The sequence below is a fragment of the Dama dama genome, chromosome 20 (assembly GCF_033118175.1).
Source record: "Dama dama isolate Ldn47 chromosome 20, ASM3311817v1, whole genome shotgun sequence".
Lineage (NCBI taxonomy): Eukaryota > Metazoa > Chordata > Mammalia > Artiodactyla > Cervidae > Dama > Dama dama.
Genome location: NC_083700.1, coordinates 81,948,383 through 81,963,651, shown reverse-complemented (window position 1 = coordinate 81,963,651; position 15,269 = coordinate 81,948,383). Strand labels below are relative to the sequence as shown.

The following is a 15,269-nucleotide window of genomic DNA, read 5'->3' as shown; positions in this document are numbered from 1 at the left end:
TCTGAACCCCAATTTTATCTTCACTGCTTTGTACATTAAAATCTAAATCATATTAACAAGATCTTCCTATTAAGTAACCTCCAAAATGAGAGGTATTCGAGATGTACATATAAGTGAATCCTTATTGACGTAATTTATATATCTAAGAGGATTTCACTAAAACTGGCAAGGTAACATTTCTGCAAATAAAACACAGCAAATGCAAGGCTGGGCTCTGTGCCAGGAAGAATATGGATAGCAGAGAGCATGACAGGAGCCTCCTTTGCACAGAGACAATCCCATTTCAAGGCAGCCTCCTAGCACTTGCAAAATAAATGATTGGAGTGGTTATTTCCAATAAGGGGTTTATCCTTCCTAACAATGGGTCATTTATATGATTGCAGTAAACTAGTTTCTGTACTTCACCTGTGTTTTCTATACTGTTCTCTCCACTATCCTTTCTTCCTTCCCTTCACCCTTCATCCCTGTTCTCTTTCAAGGGTCTCAGTATCTTTCTGAACTCTGGACAAGGATTTACTTTTGTAACTTGGGACCAGGGGAGAGAGTTGGAAATGTTTTTTACCCCCAGACTGCCCTTTGAGGAACATCTGTTTCTTTGTGTGTGTGTTTAAATTTATGCCTGTTGGAGAGAAAGTTACCAGAAGCCTCTCTGTAACTGTAACTCTTCTACTGTATTTTTCTCGGTCCGGTTTCCAAATGCTGCAGTTGGAGCTGAGCTTCGTAGAGCTTCCCCCGCCTCTCCACCCCACCGCCCTCCCGCGGGGGAGGGAGCGGGAGCTGGCGGAGATAGCAGGGAAAGCAGGAGCGGATGTGAAGGGCTTTGGTGCTGAACTTGGATCCAGCCCTTGCCTAGAGGGCGCAAACAATCGTCCCATATCCAAAAGTCTTACGAAGGGCGCCAAAAGTTACTTAAGATAATATTGCTAACCGCAGAAAGCTGGAAATCGCGGGCACATCCACTGCTGCAACAAAAGAAGTTCTTAAAGTAGAAATATCAGCATTAAATTACTTTTCCCCATTTAAAAAAAAAAAAAAAAACAGCAACAACAAAAACCAGGGCGACGTGCCAGTGCTCTTTTAAAAAAACCCTTTTCCTTTTTCTTGAGATTCAATTAAAAGTCAGAATCTTTGCTGTTTTGGGAAGTGGCAGATGTGAGGTCTATCTTTTAATACACCAAAAGAAAGATTTTAATCTTCTCTGGAAGAGAGCTTCCCAAGAGTACACACTCGGAACAATAACTTCTTCACTCTGCCTCAGTTACATGTTGGAACTGTCAGCCAGAAACTTCTATCGAGGAAACTTGGAGCGCGTTGAAGTTATAGATCCCAGCAAGGGTTCTCCTGGCCAGGAATGTTGTCTCTGTAACTCGGCTTGCCTTTTAGGACGTTTTTCTCCTACTGAAATCTAAGAGGAAGCAAGGAAAAAAAGCAGTTGTGTCGTTTGGGAAAACGGGGCTCTTTCATTAAGGTTTTAAGTCATTATTTCCCCTCACCCCTTAATAAATAACCTGAGAGATTTCCAAGGATATTTAGAAGCGGGGGCGTGTGAAAATGGTCTCCTGAGAAGCCAGGAATTATTTTGGCTATTAAGTAACTGGAGAAAAAGCATAAAATCACGTTAGAAAGATGCAGATTATTTGAGGACTTCATTTTCTTTTCTCCAGGAGCATATTTCTTGCCCCTTACTTCAAAAAAAAAAAAAAAAAGAGAGAGTGGGGTGGGGGAAGAGTCTGAATGAGAGTGGCCTTTACATGTCATCTCATCCACACATGCAGAGTGGGCATTCCTACAGGAATTTCCTCTTTTCAGAGGCTCTCTAGATGGGCAACCTCCACCAAGGTGCACATTCCCCTGTGTGCTAGAGCCTTTCATCGTTATATAGTCGTCTTCCCTTTTGGAATTTTGAGGACTAGAAAACGCAGAAGGCTGCAAACTAGAGTGAGGGAGATGAGAAGAGATGGCATGGGGGTTTGGAGGAAGGAGGTATACCTTTTTTCCCCCCCTTTCCCAGCAGTGAGGAGAGCCTAGAGAGAAAATATGAGGTTTAAAAAAAAAAAACAAAAAAAAAAACTGGAAAAGCAGGCTTATTGGCAACTTGCCAAACCCTAAAAACCACCCCCCTTTTCTGCCAAAACAATACTTTAGCAAACCTAAAATAATTGCAGGAAGCTCTTTTCCATTTTAAGAACTATTACCTGGGGGAGGGAAAAAGAGGGGATTCTTAAAAGGCACCCTTCCAGAGGTGTCCCGGGAACAGGGACGGTAATGACAGGCCTGTGTCCAGTTCTGGGCACGCGTTTGTGGACGAGAATATCTCCCTTCCCTGAGGGGACATCCCTTTCACGTTTTTTTTTTTCCCCTCCTAAAAAGAAAAAGATGTCACAGCTAAACCACTGTTGTTTCTGAACGTGATAGAACTTTTTCTATGGCGTCTGTGTTCAAACCCACTAGTTACAGTCCTGGGAGGGAGAATGCTCGTTAATCTCCGCCTCCCTTTCTCCAGACAACCCCCCCACCCCAGCCCCCAAATCCGGTGAATCTTCCTTGTGAAAATTCCCCCCACCGTCCCCGGTTCTGGAGGCCATAGGACTGAAGCTGCACAAAGTTTGCAGGATTTTGTGCATAATTACCTCTGCCGACGATCTATTCCCACAAAAAGCTTCGTTGGAGAGCTTACAATGCTTTGAGCCGTACCGCATTTCAGAAGGGAAAAAAAGTTACCTAGGAGGTCTGATTCTTTTAAATTTGCATACATGCAAATCTGCAGCCCCCCTCCCCCCACCCCGCTCGGCTTTCTCCGCGGTTCTCTGCGTGCCCACGCAGTGAATCGAGGGGTGCAGGGCAACCTGGCAAAGTTGCCCAAGTCCTCCACCGAGGTCCGCGAAGGTCTGCGGCGGGGGTTGGGGGATGGGGACGAGGAAAAGTAGTTTTGTTTGCTTAAGCACATCCTGTGGCAGCCTATAGCTGCCCGGGAGTACAGACTGTAACTGCTCCTCACTGCGTTACCCAGTAATGCGCTGAGCGGGGACGGGGGGGGGGGGGGCGAGGGGGGGCCGAGCGAGCGAGCGAGCGAGCCAGCCAGGGAGCAAGAGAGGGAGCGAGCGAGGAGCGAGCGCGAGCGGCCGCGGAGGCTCGGGACCCGGCTGGCCGCGCGGCGCCGCAGCCGCCCCCTCCCCCACGCCCCCCCTCCACACCGGCGGCGGCGCGAGCGGGCGGCGGCCGTGCGGTGCGGTGCAGAGCGGAGGCGGAGGCGGGCGCGCGGGCAGCTCGCGGGCACCCGGCCGGCGGGCGCGGGAGCGGGAAAGGGTGCGCTATGCCTTTAACGCCCGCGTACAGTAGACATGTATAGTGGAGTGTAGGGAAACTCTAGGCGGGGTTAAAGTTCAGCTCATGGAGCGGCAATAGCGCTGGCTGGCTGCAGTTGAGCCGAGTTGGAAATGTGAACGCAAGAAGCAGGCTTGATTTTTTTTTTCTCCCCCCTTCTCTCTCTCCTCCTCTCTCCCTCTTTCTCCTTTCTCACCCGCACTCACGCACACCTCCAAACCGCACACACCAGACGCACACGCACACCCCACCGCCCGGCAGTGATGTATTCTCCGCTCTGTCTCACCCAGGTAAGCAGCTGTTTGGATGCGGAGGGGGGGTCGGGATGGCGGGGGCAGACCTGGGGCCGGGCCGGGGGTGCCGGGGACCCCGCACTAGCAGGGCCCGAGGCATGTGTCCCGGGGTGTGCCCATATCTGCGCGTGTTTCTGTGTGTGTGTGTGTGTGTATGTGTGCGCGCGTGTGCTCGTTGGGGGGGGGGGGAGAAATACAGCTTTAAGAAAGTAACTTTGTTTCCATGCGGGTGCATTCCTCTTGCACGGCCATTTGTGTGGGCACATGGCTAATGGCGCCCTCTTATTAATGCGTTAATTAATATCGGGGCGATTGACTGCGGAACGGTGGTGTTTTCGGACGCCCCGCACGTGTTTCGGCAGGGTTGCAGCCCATGTCACGCTGAAATCTGGACTCAGCGTTTCTGCAGGCGCGAGGCCGGTTTCTGTAGTTCCGCGGCGCCCGGGGAGGGGGCCGCCGACGGAGCCCCCCGCACGCCCCGCACGCTCGGGGCCGCTGCACCCCCGGCTGCGGGAGCACTCGGGTCCCCGCGCCCGCGGCCCGCCCGCGGAGCCCGCGCCGCCGCAGCCGCCCCAAACTCTTACTTTTGTTTATTCTTTGTCAGCCTTTGGGGTCCGGCCGCGGGAAGGACGCGGGCCAGCGCCCCGGGCCCCGGCCGGGACAGCGCCCCTCGGACCCGGGCGGGCGGCGGCGAGCCGGCCCCGGGGATCCGCGGAGCGGGACTGCGGGGCTGCGGGGCCGCGCGTCCCACCGCGTCGGCCGGGTGGAGCCTGCGTCCTCGCCGCCTGTCGCCCGCTGGCTTTCCCGAGCGAAAGTTTCCGTGCCGGGACGAGCCCACGCTGCGCAGGACGGCGAGCAGCCGAGGCCGCGGGCCGCGGGCCGGGGCGCGCCGGGCGGAGTTGGGCTCCCAGCCGCGAGCCCGAGCGGCGGCCCGGCCGGACGCGTCTCCCCCCGCCGCCGCAACGCGACTCGGGCCGCTCCGCGCTCAGGACTGGGGCAACTTTTCCCCTTCGACTTAACTCGGAGCGTGGGGCTCTCTCGCCCCAGCTCCTCTCCTTTCCATGTCCTCTCTTTCCATCCCTCCCCTGTCTGCACCACCCCCAGGCAAAATATTGCTACTTCAAGGCTCCAAATCTGGTCCCTTTTGAATATATTATTTATTTATTTATTTTGACCAAAAGCATGAAGTCAAAGTGATTTTGCGCTTTTTTTTTTTTTTGAAGAAAACTGTGAGCCTTCATACTGTTTTGGTACATTGCGATCTGACCATTAATCATGTACGTGAAGTTTGTATGCTTCATGTAAAATGTTTATTCACCACTCCCTACAAAAACCTGCTACCACTTCTTGCTTTCATTTAGCAGGAGATAACGGTTTATCCGGAATACTTTCTGGAAGACTAAAAAGTATCCATAGTTTTTTCTCTCTCTATAGATTCTGGATTTATTTCCCACACGACATCCCTCCTTATTGCAATATCTAACAGTCATCTACCGGCTATTTGATCTCAGAAGACTCTTAAATATATCTTTTATGTTGAAATGGTCTGTTTGGGATTTAGGCCTAGCATTAATAATGGATAGCAGTTGCTTTCAGTTATTGTAAAAGTTTTTTATTTTTCCCTAACAAACTTCCACAAGTTACTATTTTAGTAACTTGTGGAAGTATGGAATGAAACTTTTCCAACCACTTTTGGCAAGGTTCACAATTGCATATGGATAAGATGCAAAGTGTAAGATAATTTGAATGAGTTATGACTACAGTGAAAATGCTGAGATTCAAAGGCTGAAGTTCTAGCTGGCAAAAGTTTGCAACACATAGAACTGGTAGATAATACCAGTGGTGCTGCTGTAGTGAGGAAGGACCTTAGCAGACACATTAGCGACTTCTCCAGTGAGCTCTCAATAGATAAATTTATATTTTGGCATGGTGCATATATGAGGATACCAGTGTATGCATATAGGCCCAGGGCATAGTCAGGTATTTAACAAAGTTAAAGGATTCTCACAGCTCATGAGCCATTATCACATTAAGAAAGTTTTTTTTTTTTAAAAAACCTATTTGGCCCTGTGATGGATACATTCAGTAGGCCTTCTTCTGGAAACACCACTAAGAGAAATGCTTACTTAGTGTAACAGTTTGTAAAGAAAATGTACACTACATAGTGAATGAGGGTCATATATTTTATGAATTCTTCTTTTAAAAAATTGATTCACAATGTATTTAACTTTCCAGAATATTTATAAAGCTTTAGAGCCAGTTTTAAAAACAAAAAAATAGGTTATTTGTCATTAAAGAAAGTCCAGTAAAGCCTAGTGATAAAAAGACTCTAAATGAAAGAATAGACTCCATATGCATGAATGCAATTTTTAAAAACTTTGTTAAGAAAATGCCAAACATCATATTTTAATCCAAGTGGGCACATCTTAACCAAATCATGTACCTGGTCATAGAATGATAACAGTAGAAATTTATAGGTGAACCTTTCAAAGAAGTAGTTCCAGAAATATCATCATTCCGTGGTTCTGAAACTTGGCTTACTTGCAAACAGATGAACATTGAAGATGCTGATTCAAGTCCTGTTGCTTTTGAAACAGGTTTTCAGGTTTGTTTTTATTGCTGGCCTGTAACTTTCTCACCGAGTACATACGTAAAATATTCTTTTTGTTTTCTCTTGACTATTTTGAAATATTCCACAGCTTATGGCGATATGTGCAACATCATGATTTATAAGGGCATACTGTTTTTTTCTTTAAAAACTAATTTATGCTATGCCTAGACATTTCCTACATGTGAATGATAGCCTTTAGTTTTGATATTCTGGAATATTTCTAATTGTGCGTTGAGAAAGCACTTTCATTGTGCATGTGACTGAGTCATACAAAATACAAAATATTGTGCACTTTTATTGGCACATTCTTAAAACCTTTGGGGAATAATAACTTGTAAATACTTTTGATGCAAAATTGGGACTTAGATTATTCTTAATGATTAGTTGACATAGTTGACCTCATTTAAGGATTTTTATGATGAGATATGTGGGCATTTGGTTGGCAGGTAAACAAAATCCTTTTGAGCACGAATGAACGCAGTTCGCAGTTCTCTGAGAAGCATATTGGGGTATCTTTGAACACTTAAATGTCGCATTAGAAGATTTATTTTAAATGTTTATCATTATTAAATTGCTTTAATAAGACTAGGTTTGGACATAAATATGAATGCTTGGAGCTAAGTTATTCTTTGCATTTTAAAATGGGGCTGAGACTTTAAAATGAAATCCTCCTTTTGGTGAAAGCTCACTTTGTAGTTAAGGTAGACTCTGGGCTTTCTTTGCATAATTCCAGAGAGCCTTGGTCCCCCGCATGTCCTGTGTATATAAAAAAGTCAGTCAATGTGAAGGACTGTTTCAAACCATAAATTTATGTATTTTAGAGCATTTCAAGGATGAACTCAGAATTTAGTAATGTTTGAATGCTTTGCGGTTTGGTGTATACCTTACTAGATAAACTGTAACTTGAAAAATGCGCCCCCCCACCCCATTTCTCTCTTTCAAAGTATAGTAGTAGGAAAGATACCCAAACACCAGAAATTTTAAAGTGCAAATGGTATATAGGAAAGAATAATATAATTCTTGAATTTTTCTCTGTTTTCTCTCTACTTAAAGAATGTACATGCATTATAAAGGCTGACTTCTTCGCTTTTGGATTCTTTTATTGAAAAAGAGCAGTTTTCAAACCTAAACTTGAAATACAAAGTCTGAAATTTGTTGAGAGAGGAAAAAATTAAATGTCGATTATTGAAATGATTTATTGTGTATTATATTAATATAAACTTATGTAAAAAGCAGCCATATGTAGTGTTTAAATGATTGACTGTAATTTATAAAATTTTAACAGGCTTGATTTTGTTAAAATATTCACCAATTTTAAGCATTCAATTTATATTTTAATATTTAAAAATTAATAATTGGTTTGATAGTATTAATATTTTGGACATTATAGTTACTTGTGCCTCCAAAGTATATATTTAGATGGATATTACAGACTTAAATAATGCATTTTATATTTGTCCTCCACCCTTTAAAAAATCATCAAATATCTCTTTGGCTTCCTTATCCTCATTTATTTGAAAGTAAATAATTTATCTTTTGGTGGGGGTTGTGCAGTGGAGAGAAGTTATGTAAGATTAGTGTGGGTTGGTTAATCAAAAGTTAGATGTACTCAGAAAGCTTTGTGGAGGTTACTGTTTAATTTTCCTTTAATTTTATATTTCTGTTTCCTAAGAAAATGTCGAGTAAAAGAATCAAGTATTTTCAATAAAAGAGTAAGAACATTTTAAATGTTTTAGATTCAATTTTATTTTCAGATTACTTGAATTTTAAGAGGCAAGCATGAGGGTTTTCCTGTAGTCTCATAAGCATTGAATATACCAGGTTTTCTGTTTCCCTGTGAGAACAAAAAACCTGAAACACTATTTTCAAAATTTAAATAAGTACTCTGTCTTTTAGGGATGATTCTTACTGAAGGTATTTCACAATCACATCAGTAAATTGAATGTATTTAGTTGCAACCGTGTTCTCACAGTGACACGTTCTGTTTACTATCTGGCTTGAACGCTTTTGTTTTTTTTTCCCCCTTTTCCCCTTTTTGTTTCATTTCCATAATATCAGCAATTATGTCTTGGACATAGATCTTTTATTCTAGTCCGACAAATATAAAATCCATTTCTTCTTTTATATATGGACCTGCCAAATTTTTCTAAGTTTTTGAGTAAAAAAAATTGGTGTGTAACTGTAATACTTAAAAAGGAATTAAAATGTTACAAAAATGACTAAGAAGCAGATCAGAGTCTACATGCACTACTTTTAGAGGGAAAGTCTTTGTTTCCATTGAGCGTGGAGATGATTTTTGCTCCTAGACTTCCATAAACACTGACTGGCATCTAAATGTTTAGGATTTGCCAATCTGGCTGCGGAGCCCTGGCTGTACTACAAGTAGTGAGGTCAAGGCTGGAGCAAAATTAGATATGCCTTCCTTGAAATAGGGTTAAGATTATATGTTGTTATAAGCATTTCGATAAACTTCACTGGCTGTCTAAAGGCTTTGGGATATAGGCCCGACAATAGAACCTGGTACAGTTCCGTGAACATAACAAACCATTTTTTACTTTTTAACAGTTTTTTTCTTTGAGATTGTGAGACCCGATACTGATAGTATTCCCCACCCCCACCCCCAGACTTCCCATAGCAATCCCATGTATGATTTTGGTAATGCTTGAATCAAATTTCAAGTGAAATAAGGATTATATATACATATTTTAAAGGTGAGCATCTAAAGAAATGTTGTTTCCTTTTGTTTTCATTTTAGTTATATTTTTGTCTTGATTCATTTTCCCAGGATGAATTTCATCCTTTCATCGAAGCACTTCTGCCCCACGTCCGAGCCTTCGCCTACACGTGGTTCAACCTGCAGGCCCGAAAACGAAAATACTTCAAAAAACATGAAAAGCGTATGTCAAAAGAAGAAGAGAGAGCTGTGAAGGATGAGTTGCTAAGTGAAAAACCAGAGGTCAAACAGAAGTGGGCATCTCGACTGCTGGCCAAGTTGCGGAAAGATATCCGACCTGAGTACCGAGAGGATTTTGTTCTTACAGTTACAGGGAAAAAGCCTCCATGTTGTGTTCTTTCCAACCCAGACCAGAAAGGCAAGATGCGAAGAATTGACTGCCTCCGCCAGGCAGATAAAGTCTGGAGGTTGGACCTTGTTATGGTGATTTTATTTAAAGGTATTCCGCTCGAAAGTACTGATGGCGAGCGCCTTGTAAAGTCCCCGCAGTGCTCTAATCCAGGGCTCTGTGTCCAGCCCCATCACATAGGGGTTTCTGTTAAGGAACTCGATTTATATTTGGCATACTTTGTGCATGCAGCAGGTAAGTGCGATGGTGAGAAGTCGGTCCACTTTCTCGCGTGTGCGTCTTTCCTGATGACCTCTGCGTGTGCTGGGCCATTCCTGAGCTCCCTGTGGCAGGCCACGTCTATATGGACAGCGCGGTGTCCAAGGTAGCTCAATATCAGAGTAGCCAGAAGCTGCAGAATTTGAGGTTCCACCTTCATTCAGGTGGAAAAGCATAGCTTTGAGAGCATTCTTGTTAAGTTCAATTCTCTTGGCAAGCAGTGTTATCAAAGGTGTTGGTAGTCAATTATGAGATATTGTTTAAATCACGTTTTTTTGACGAGGGGTGCAAGAAACCTCAAAAACCCTTGTAAGAAAGAGTCTATTTTAACTGGCAGATGATCTAGTTAAAAAGCATTTAGTTTGATAGTGAGGCAATATTTTTAGTTGCTTTTCTTCTGGGAGTGTTTTTAACCTTCTGGAGCCTCTTGAGCCCCCTTCTAATTAAGAAGAGATTGGAGGTAAGATTGCTATCAAATTGCTGATTATTTATGAAGAAAAAAGAATCACACTAATACAAACTTACTAACTTTGTATTAGGAATACTTGGTGTTGTTTAAGATCACTAAGGGAAAAAAAAAAAAACAATCCAACTCTTTAAGCATTGATGGAAAGGTTAATCTTAAAAGTAACCAAACCTGTATAGTGCATGAACAAATTGAGAAATCGATATTGAAAATTGATTTAGTGAGTTGCTTTGATTCATAATAACATTCTTTATTGTTCCAAGGCTGTTTTAAAGACATGCTTTTCCTGTGTCTATTAACAGCAGGTAGAGTAGCATTTGGGATAAAACTATTGAGGACTGGATAAAATAATGCATTTTTACTTTGTTCCTCTTGTCTTGTTTTAGACAAAAGGCTCATTGTGTTAACGTGAAAGCTCAGGTCTTGTGAAACTTGTTGACTTTTTATATGTACATATCGGTCTTGCTAGATTACCTTCATGGCAGTTACTTGAGCCAGATGGAAGAACGAAGGTTGTGGAATCCTTCCAGTAGGTTGTTTTGGGGTGCATGTATGTATGTATTTTTTTCCAAAGGGCAGAGAAGATGATACCTGTAAAAGGGAACACTCCATTGTTTTGCAAAACATTTTTAATTCTAAAAATGTGAGCAATTTTTTAAAGAAGTCATCTGATAGCCTATTCTCTATTATTTTTCTCAATATATGTTTTAGAAAGAGAACTTTTGTTATCCATCTGTCCTTACATAAGAAACTGGAGAAATTTACTTTGCAAGCATGTCACATCATCATTTGCATTCTGTTGGCAGGGGATAGATGAGTATTTTAGAGGATGTGATCTGTAAGTGTTTCAAATATTTGGGTTTTTCAAAATGTATACTTAATTATAAGAGGCGCCTGTTGCTTTAGCCAGTTTTGGGTAGCAAAAACGAAAAGGCAACATCTCTCAAATGACCTCTAAACAGGAACAAGTGGCCCTTTATTAACTTTCGGCTAACTCTATTGTTGTTACTTTGTCTATTGAAAAAGCAGAGTTAAAATTTTATATATATATATATATATATATATATATATATATATATATATATATATATATATATATATGTAGAGATTCTGCTAGGCAAGGTGCAAAAAAGGTGTGGCTATTAGAGGTGCTTTGGGAGCACACTCTTCAAAAACCGTGTGTTTAATCTCCTATATGTGGAGAAGTAAATAACATAAATGATAATAAATGCTCTAACAGACCAACATAGGAAATTGCAGGTGCCAACGAGTGATGCCCATCACGGTGTGTGCTTCCTTCCAAGGTAACATCACAACGGAATACCTGTTCTGCGCTTATTGGTGTGAGCAGCGTCCCTTCTAAGTTTTACGTGTAAACGTTTCCTTTAGATGCACAGAGATGCAGCCCTTCTCGCTCTCGCCGTTTCACGTTGGATTCTCTTTCACTGTTGACGGTTTTTGCCCGCTTTATGGCTCCAGATCCTTGAGCCAACACAGTTGCTTGGCGGTTTCAAGGACCGGAAGGTTGCTGTTGGTAAAATGGCAGGTAGAAGGTTGCTTAGGAAGAGTGAGCATCCTTATTGCTAATGAAAGATTTATTGCCAGCGCCGTGGATCAGACTACCTTTCGGTTCGGTTTCCCTGCGCCTCCCAGAATCCCTCGGTCGCCTGAACGCCGGCCAAGCGCAGGCCATTGGCTCTCCTTGCGCAGCCGCGGCGCCTCTGCGCGCACCGGGAAGGGTCCGAGGGATGCTCACGGTCTTTTGTCTGAAAATATCTCCAATTTGATTTCAGAGATTTAAAGGCCTGTTATTTGTGGAAGGGAAGCTGCCAGTACAAATAGGAGGTAGATCGGTCAACTCGCATACAACTGATTTGACAAGCATCTGTTATAATACTGAAGATTTGTAAACACTAAACAATGTTTTTACCTCCTTAAAAGTTTTGAGAACTTGCCAGTATTGGCAGGAGGCAGAGACTCTGAAACGTGCTTCAAGAAACATGCCAAAACCATTGTGGCCTTTTCACCTATAGTCTCCCCCCCTCCTTTCTTTTAAATGTAGTTTTTTCTCTCCCCAAATGCCGTTTCCCCCTTTGAATACCACAAGAAGATCTTTTTTTTTTTTTTCCTTCTAAAAATGCATACAATAATTATTGCTTCATGCCTCGGCCTATTCTTTGGAAGGAAGTTGAAATCTTAGAACACACATGTAAATACTGGAAGCTAATGCAGAATCAGTTGTTTTTTAAAAGTGTAGGAGATGCTTTTTTTGAGTTATTGAGACGCAAAATACAATACATAAGCTGCATTCCTTTTTTTTTCCCCTCTAAATCAAGGGGCATTAGAACTGTGAATTTTGTGCCTGATACACAATAACAAGTGTAATGAAATCGGAGTGATTCCAGAAGCCTGAGAATTTCATCTCGTTAAAAGTACAAAAGAGTAAAACCATTTTATGTCCAGAATTTGGTCTCTACTTGAGTCGTCCTTGCCGTGTATCGCATGACAACTTGGAGATGTTATGGTATGGTGGCAAATGGCTTTCTTTGTGGGCGTGTAACAGTAAAGCTAATTTATGACTAGTCTTTACCAGATGATCTGTATCAGAATCTACAATATACCCGGCACGTGGCAAGGTCACAATTTAAGTTGTTAAGGTCATAACCTTAGCCACCAGGCATTTGACCTTTTAGATAAAGTTAACCTTTGTTCATTAGTAGGCACTCAACCGAGAACTTTCTGGAGAGTTTTTTTTTTTTTTTTCTTAAACTGCTTCTGTATAACTTCTGGTAATGTAATCAGATTCTAGAAAGATTCTCAGTTGAGTTAGTTAAATTTTGTAAGGGGTTAGATTTTTTAAGGACTTATCTCTTATATAGAGATAGGTTGCTGTATCTAGGCCATAAAATGACAGTGTCACAATTTACTTTTTATAGTTATTACCTGCTGGGGGATAGAATGAAGGCTGAGGCAGCTGTGTGGAGACGTTTAAAAGCTAAAGTTAAACAAATAGAATTATGTTTAATTCAGCAAAGGCCTTTGCTGAGTTTTGAGTGGCTTTAGGCCCCAAAGCGATTAATCACAATGAGCATCTTTAGTTTTTAGTGGATGAGGAACTTTCTAAGATTGAAAGTATTTTTAGTTGCCTTAACATTCACTTTGAAAGACAAATACATGACAGAATTTGCTAGGTAGTTGCTGAAATTGTTAATTCGCCAGTGACAGGGCAAATTGAACTTGTCCTACTGGTAGCAGGAGTACTTGTTAGTTTCACGGTAGAAAGTGACCGTATTTGCACAGGAGTGTGTTCAGTACAGTAGTTACTGATTGCTTTCCTGCTCCCATAGTTGCTACCTTGACTTAGCGTAGCTTGGACCAGGAATAATCTAGGTTTGCTCACTTACTCAAAGAGTTGTGGTGCCTGGGAAGCTTGGTACCTGTCCTGGAAACCTGCCAGCAGGGTTACTGATGACCGCATTACCTGTGCTATATTGTTCACTTAATTATGCCGTCCTGAACGCTCATGCAAATTATTTCTGTTACTGTTAGTTTCTGCCTGATAGGCCACATATTATTCCATTTCAACAAAGAGAGGCTCCCATTCAGGTGCACGGTAGTTGTATTTTGGCTGCGTGACTGCCATTCCTTCATGTAGTAATAGAGGAAGCCGTGATATGCAGATAGAGCAGATGGTCATGTTGACAGACTGAGAATTCACTTCCTACTGCTTCAGAGCAGGTGTAAGATGAGGAGTGTCTGTGTAGGGGCGTGTGTGCGCTTCGTGTGCATGTGTGTGCACATCCAGGCTGCACACAAAGTGCTGGCTCGGGTAGGGGGGCGGAAATGCTTTCTTTTTCTAAAAATCGGGTACCTGAAATACAGTGTAATCATTTGTGGAAGGTTGTCAGTGCATACCGAGTAGTAGTAATAATTATAAAAAAAATTTTAATGGATAATGTTAGATTGTTACAGTTTATAATTTTATGCCAAATTAATTGTGATAGTTTTCAAATTTTAGGTAACTTACTATGTTTGTGGCAGGATTGTGTATCTAAAATATAGTTAATATGTCCTGTTAGCAGGTGCTTGTGTGTATGTATGTTTACACTAAAATCTAAGACTATACATTAGTCTTAATAACAGTACCTTAATAAATTGCCTAGTAGAAATAGTTATGTGGTTAGTTTCTTTGATTGATAGTAATAAACTGTATTTGGAAAAAGAATGGGGTAAGATTATATACAGTGATATTTAATGTTAGTACCACTCTATTTCAAATTGTAACCCTAACCTGAAACCAAAGGTGGATTTTGTGGCTGATTGATGTACTGTAACTTACTGGTATATGCACAGGCTTTTAGAAGATGTCATCTTTTTACTTATCTTTTCATTCCTTAAGGGAGTTAGCACAATCAACAAACTTGAGATTAAATATGGCTTTTGTATCCTTGAGTGTTTTCTACATAACTTGAAGATTGTAGCAATATCCTCTATTTATAATGCAGTAACAATATTCTTTATCCTAGAATGTGGTGAGAAAGAAGTTGAAAGGCAGAGAGAGTAGAAGGAATAGGGAAAAAGGGTTGCTCTGGAGTAAAACAGAGGTCAGCTCATTTATGGCTCAGAGGTTTGAGTGTTGGTAAGAAATTTCCCAACGCTGCTGGCTTGGATTTGCCTTGTCTGCTTTTCCACCCAGTGATGGATAGCATTAATTTAAACCTATTTAGGGCTAGTGTGGGAGAAACCACAGCCTTTGTTGTGGTCACTGCTGTACACAGTAGGACTGGGTGTTTTACTTGGTTAAGGCCTCAAGCTGCTTCCAGAGGATGCAGAACAGTCTGTCGGTTTTTTAAAACTTGCACAGAAGCAGCAACAATTCTAATTGCTCACAAATGTTAATATAGATTATTAAAAACAATTTTGAGGTTAGAATAGAAGGAAAAACATAAAATACAGATTGCATTCAGTGAATGTGCTAAACACCAATTTGTTGTCATCTCAGCAATTATTTTCCCATGGTCATTTAGAGGTTAGATCTTGCTTTTAAACATAAAATTGTAAATCCTTGGGAGGTGAGGTCAGGGGAAGGAAGAAGTCAGGTGGAGGAGGACGAGAATGAATGAACTGGCATGCTTTATTAAGAGAAACATAAGACTGTGAACTTAATTGCAAATGGAGATGTTCTAAAAAGTGTTTTGGTTTAAGTAATGACTGTAAAAGGATCCCAGGCAGTA

General features: G+C 41.9%; 1 protein-coding gene and 1 long non-coding RNA gene across 4 annotated transcripts in view; one reads left to right on the top strand and one right to left on the bottom strand.

The window, feature by feature from the left end:
* The window catches only part of NFIA (nuclear factor I A), a 402,591-nt gene that overhangs the window by 2,016 nt on the left and 385,306 nt on the right, over positions 1–15,269 (top strand). For 2 of the 3 annotated variants that reach the window (XM_061121734.1, XM_061121732.1), the window contains exons 1-2: positions 3,273–3,614; positions 9,014–9,545. In XM_061121734.1, the coding sequence (XP_060977717.1) occupies positions 3,588–3,614; positions 9,014–9,545 (559 nt within the window). In that variant the 5' untranslated portion in view covers positions 3,273–3,587. Of the gene's footprint in view, positions 1–3,272; positions 3,615–9,013; positions 9,546–15,269 lie in introns of those variants that run through there. The other variant, XM_061121733.1, reaches the window with a different exon arrangement.
* LOC133041271 (uncharacterized) lies at positions 651–4,264 on the bottom strand. The gene is made up of 2 exons (XR_009689206.1): positions 4,202–4,264; positions 651–1,405 (listed from the first exon to the last, which is right to left on the bottom strand). It is a non-coding gene; the product is annotated as an uncharacterized LOC133041271 (long non-coding RNA).